This window comes from Pterocles gutturalis, unplaced genomic scaffold, assembly GCF_000699245.1.
Source record: "Pterocles gutturalis isolate BGI_N339 unplaced genomic scaffold, ASM69924v1 scaffold13028, whole genome shotgun sequence".
NCBI classification, from domain to species: domain Eukaryota; kingdom Metazoa; phylum Chordata; class Aves; order Pterocliformes; family Pteroclidae; genus Pterocles; species Pterocles gutturalis.
In genome coordinates this window covers 17,973-21,613 of record NW_010125717.1, presented here as the reverse complement: position 1 = coordinate 21,613, position 3,641 = coordinate 17,973, and the positions used below count along the sequence as shown (strand labels likewise).

The 3,641-nt window shown below is 37.8% G+C and overlaps 1 protein-coding gene across 1 annotated transcript; it reads right to left on the bottom strand.

Annotated features, from left to right (window-relative positions):
* Positions 1 to 270: 270 nt before the first annotated feature.
* LYRM4 (LYR motif containing 4) lies at positions 271 to 3,307 on the bottom strand (the record flags this gene model as incomplete). Its single annotated transcript, XM_010078681.1, has 3 exons — positions 3,214 to 3,307; positions 677 to 713; positions 271 to 391 (listed from the first exon to the last, which is right to left on the bottom strand). Coding segments are annotated over exons 1-3 (252 nt in total), but the record flags the coding sequence as incomplete, so codon positions are not given.
* Positions 3,308 to 3,641: the final 334 nt, after the last annotated feature.

The window sequence follows — 3,641 nt, the reverse complement described above, 5'->3', positions numbered from 1 at the left end:
AGATAATAAAACAAACAGCAGAAAAGGTAACAGAAGAGCATATAAACTTTCGACAGCAAGGCCTCTTCTGGTTACGGGAAAGAATATCCCTAAATCCCCTATTGCAACCATCATGCATAAACAGATGTTTCCCACCCTCTCAAACATGCAAAAACTACTGTTCATCCAGAGATGTTTTGAGCAAGGATCTATTTTTTCCATCTGTAGTGGCATAAGACAGCTAACAGCAGAGTGTTCAACTCTTAGATAAAATGAGAGAAATAAACATACCTGCCGGTGAATAACCTCTAGGTTTGTTTTGGCTTTATTCAGTAGTTCTTCTATTTTTTCAGAATCCTTTATATTCTTGTTTTCTCTGAAGGCATCTCTTATCCTTCTGATGGCATACGTTCTAAACACAAACAATAAAATGTGTATTCATAGATATGCCACAGTGCATGACATGTCAACATTCTTTAAACTATGCTGATTTTTAAAAATATACATACACACACATATATATTTTGCCCAGTTTTATACATATATATTTTTATTCATGGTCTTGTCTTGCCTGAGCTGAAACAGTGACAAGATCCTTTAATTATGAACAAGTGGTTTTACTGGAAGTTATTGTAGAGGAATTTCATATTTCACGTATCAGTCCAGTCCTTACTGCTTGTAATTGCTGTAAACTTACTGTTGGATTCCCAGCATGGATACTGTAACACTCAAGACTATAAGAAAAAGCCAAAGAACAGAAAAATCACCCCCAAATTATTTTTAATCAGTATGAATATTCTTATTCTGCATACTCTAAAGGTCATTGAGCTACACACTAAATACATTACATTATTACTAGTTCTGACTTTGTAACCTAGCAGTCACCAAATTGGACCAACCATAACAAAAAAGGGCTCCTTCTCTGTCACCTCTTTCCTCTCCTGACAAATTATACTTTACTCCTCAGTCCAACACCTCCCCATCCATGTCCCCACTAAGAAGCAATAAAAGGACACAATCTTTGCAAGTAGGAAGAGGTTATGATCTCTGCTTTCAGAGAGGGCCAATTTCAATATTAAAATAACATTTTCAGACTGAACAGTAGATACTTTCCTTACACACGTGCTTGGGAGGGAAAGGAGAAATGGCAGTAAACTGATCCTGCTCAGCTATCTTGATAACGTCCCACTTCTCTACCACCACATCACATCAGTATAATTTCTACTACAGAAAGTAAAACCCTGTGTGTGGTGCTGGAAGGAAAAAAAAGGGCTGCTGCAAACACCACAAACAGTGTAATGTTTCAAAAACTGTTTTTAATTTTGTATAAAAGTGAAACAGGAGACAGAAAATTGTCTGAAACATGATAATAAAAAACTCCAAAGATGATGCTGAAAAATAAAAATACTGGGGGAGGAGACTGAGGACAGGAGAGGAAGAAGAGGAAACTCCGTACCGTTAGATGGTGCTATCCAGCTCCTAATGCAGCCTCCACCAGACAAGCAGCATATTTTCTCTTTGAGCTCATAAATAATACATTTTAATCAGAGGAATCAGGATGGTTATGGAGTGCTACCCTGCTGCCGCACACCAGCAGATGGTGCACTTTTAATTAGGGCCTGTTCACCTACAATGTGACACTGGGGTGCGCGAGCGAGTGACTGTGTGTTTGTACGTGTGAAGTTAATAGAATGTATTAAATATGGAAGCTCATTCTCATCTGCAGCTGCTGTCCTAGCAAGATTTGAAGGGAAAGCTGCTTATTTCTTCTAGAAGAGAACACCAAATCATTATGATGTAGTGTAATTTTGTTGCTTGATAATGGATGGATTTTAAATCATGTACATATGCAGGGTTAAACTGTGAAGAAACATATAATATTTTCTGCAAGAATGGAAGGGTTTCTGAAAGATACAAAGACCTTATATAAATATACATATACAGACTGGTTTTTTTTTTGTTTTGTACATATGGTGCTTTAATTGTTCCACTTTCCCTCTTCCTCTCATTACATTCAACAGTTGTTGAGAAAGAAAAGATATGTAATTAAAAAACATGAGACCAGTTTTTATCTATAGTCAGAAAATTGCACCTTTTTTCCTTTTACAATTTATTTAAACCTTTATGAATGTTAACATCCAAATGAAGTTATTTTACACAGTCTCTAACACAATCCTAATCCTACAGCGAAATCAATACATCCGCAGTATTCTGTAAACACACTTCAAAGACTATGTCTATATCCTGGTACTACTCCTTACCAGGGTTACACTGAGATTCAATAAATCACTTAAAATAAGAACGGGCTGAACTCAAAGCTCACACCCAATATTATAATGACTGTAAAACATCCTTTCTTCCCTATTGAGAGATGCCAGGGGAACGTTTCGCCAACAGTCAAATTCTTCCAAAATCATGTAACAAGTGTTAATTCAAGATATAAACAAACTGGTAGTTTTGGGATATATATTTTTTTTTTTTAAACAACAGCTTTTCATATGCAACAACAGTTATGAGCAGTTTCAATTCCAAACCTCAATACTCTCTACACTTCAAGAGTTTCTGAACTGAGTATGTACTAAAAGCTAGTACTAACATTAGGGCTGCGATATTGCTGCAAGTCCATGAACAACCGAGGTCTTTTGAAAGTACAGTAACGTGTGTAGCAACATGTAGTAAAGATATACATGCTATGAAAAGAACTTCTTCGTTCACACATATTTCTGTTGTTTTATTTTTTTTTTAAAGAGCACTACTCCAAAGATGTTCTGGTTGATGAAAAGTCTGGTCAGCTGATCAGCTACTGTAAGGGTGTGTATTTTCAGTTCAATAAGCATAAACACCAAAACCAATCATGTACCATTTGAAAGCACAGCTCGAAATGCCAATGGCAGAGAATATATGGCTATCTTCATAAAACTTTACAACATTAACGTGAAAGTAGCACTATCTGAAGATTGGGGGATAGATGAAAAGCATACCAGCACGGTATTAAGCAAGCATGGTTGCTGTACCTTATAGATGATTATTTACCGAAGCTGGCCCAAAGGAACTGCGGGCATGCAGCATTGCAACAAATTTAAGCCAATGTTTGTGAAGGGGAGCTGCTGCAGTTTTGCCATGCTCCCTGATAGGTAAGAACCATCCCCCTGCCTCCTCCAGACCCACACTGCCAGTCTGATATTTGGCCCTGAGATGAGCCAGTCCAATTTGGTAGCCTGGAAAAAGGCCAACCTACTACAAGAGTTAACATTTTTTTGGTTGTTGTTTTGGGTTTTTCTTCTGGATTAGCCAGCTCCATCAGCTCTGCATAGTGCTGGATGAGCATTACCGCTGAGTAGGAGGGAATACAGCAGTATGGATTTAGACGGATACAGTTTGTGATAGATCGATCCCACTCAGAGAGGCCAAGCAAGTCACACAAACAAAGGGGACTCTTCAGCGAGAGGGTGCCAAGCAAACTCTCCAGAGAAAGAGAACAGGAAAGCAATTCCACATACAGTACACTCAAACAGCTCCTACAGACCTTTGGGAAAGGTCCTGGGAATGCATGTGTTTGTTAAGGAACATCATTGCAAATGAAAACTCAAACTGCATTTCACAATCTACTATTTTTCTCACCATTCTTTGGAAACAGATACTGAAAAGTGACTGAAAGATGC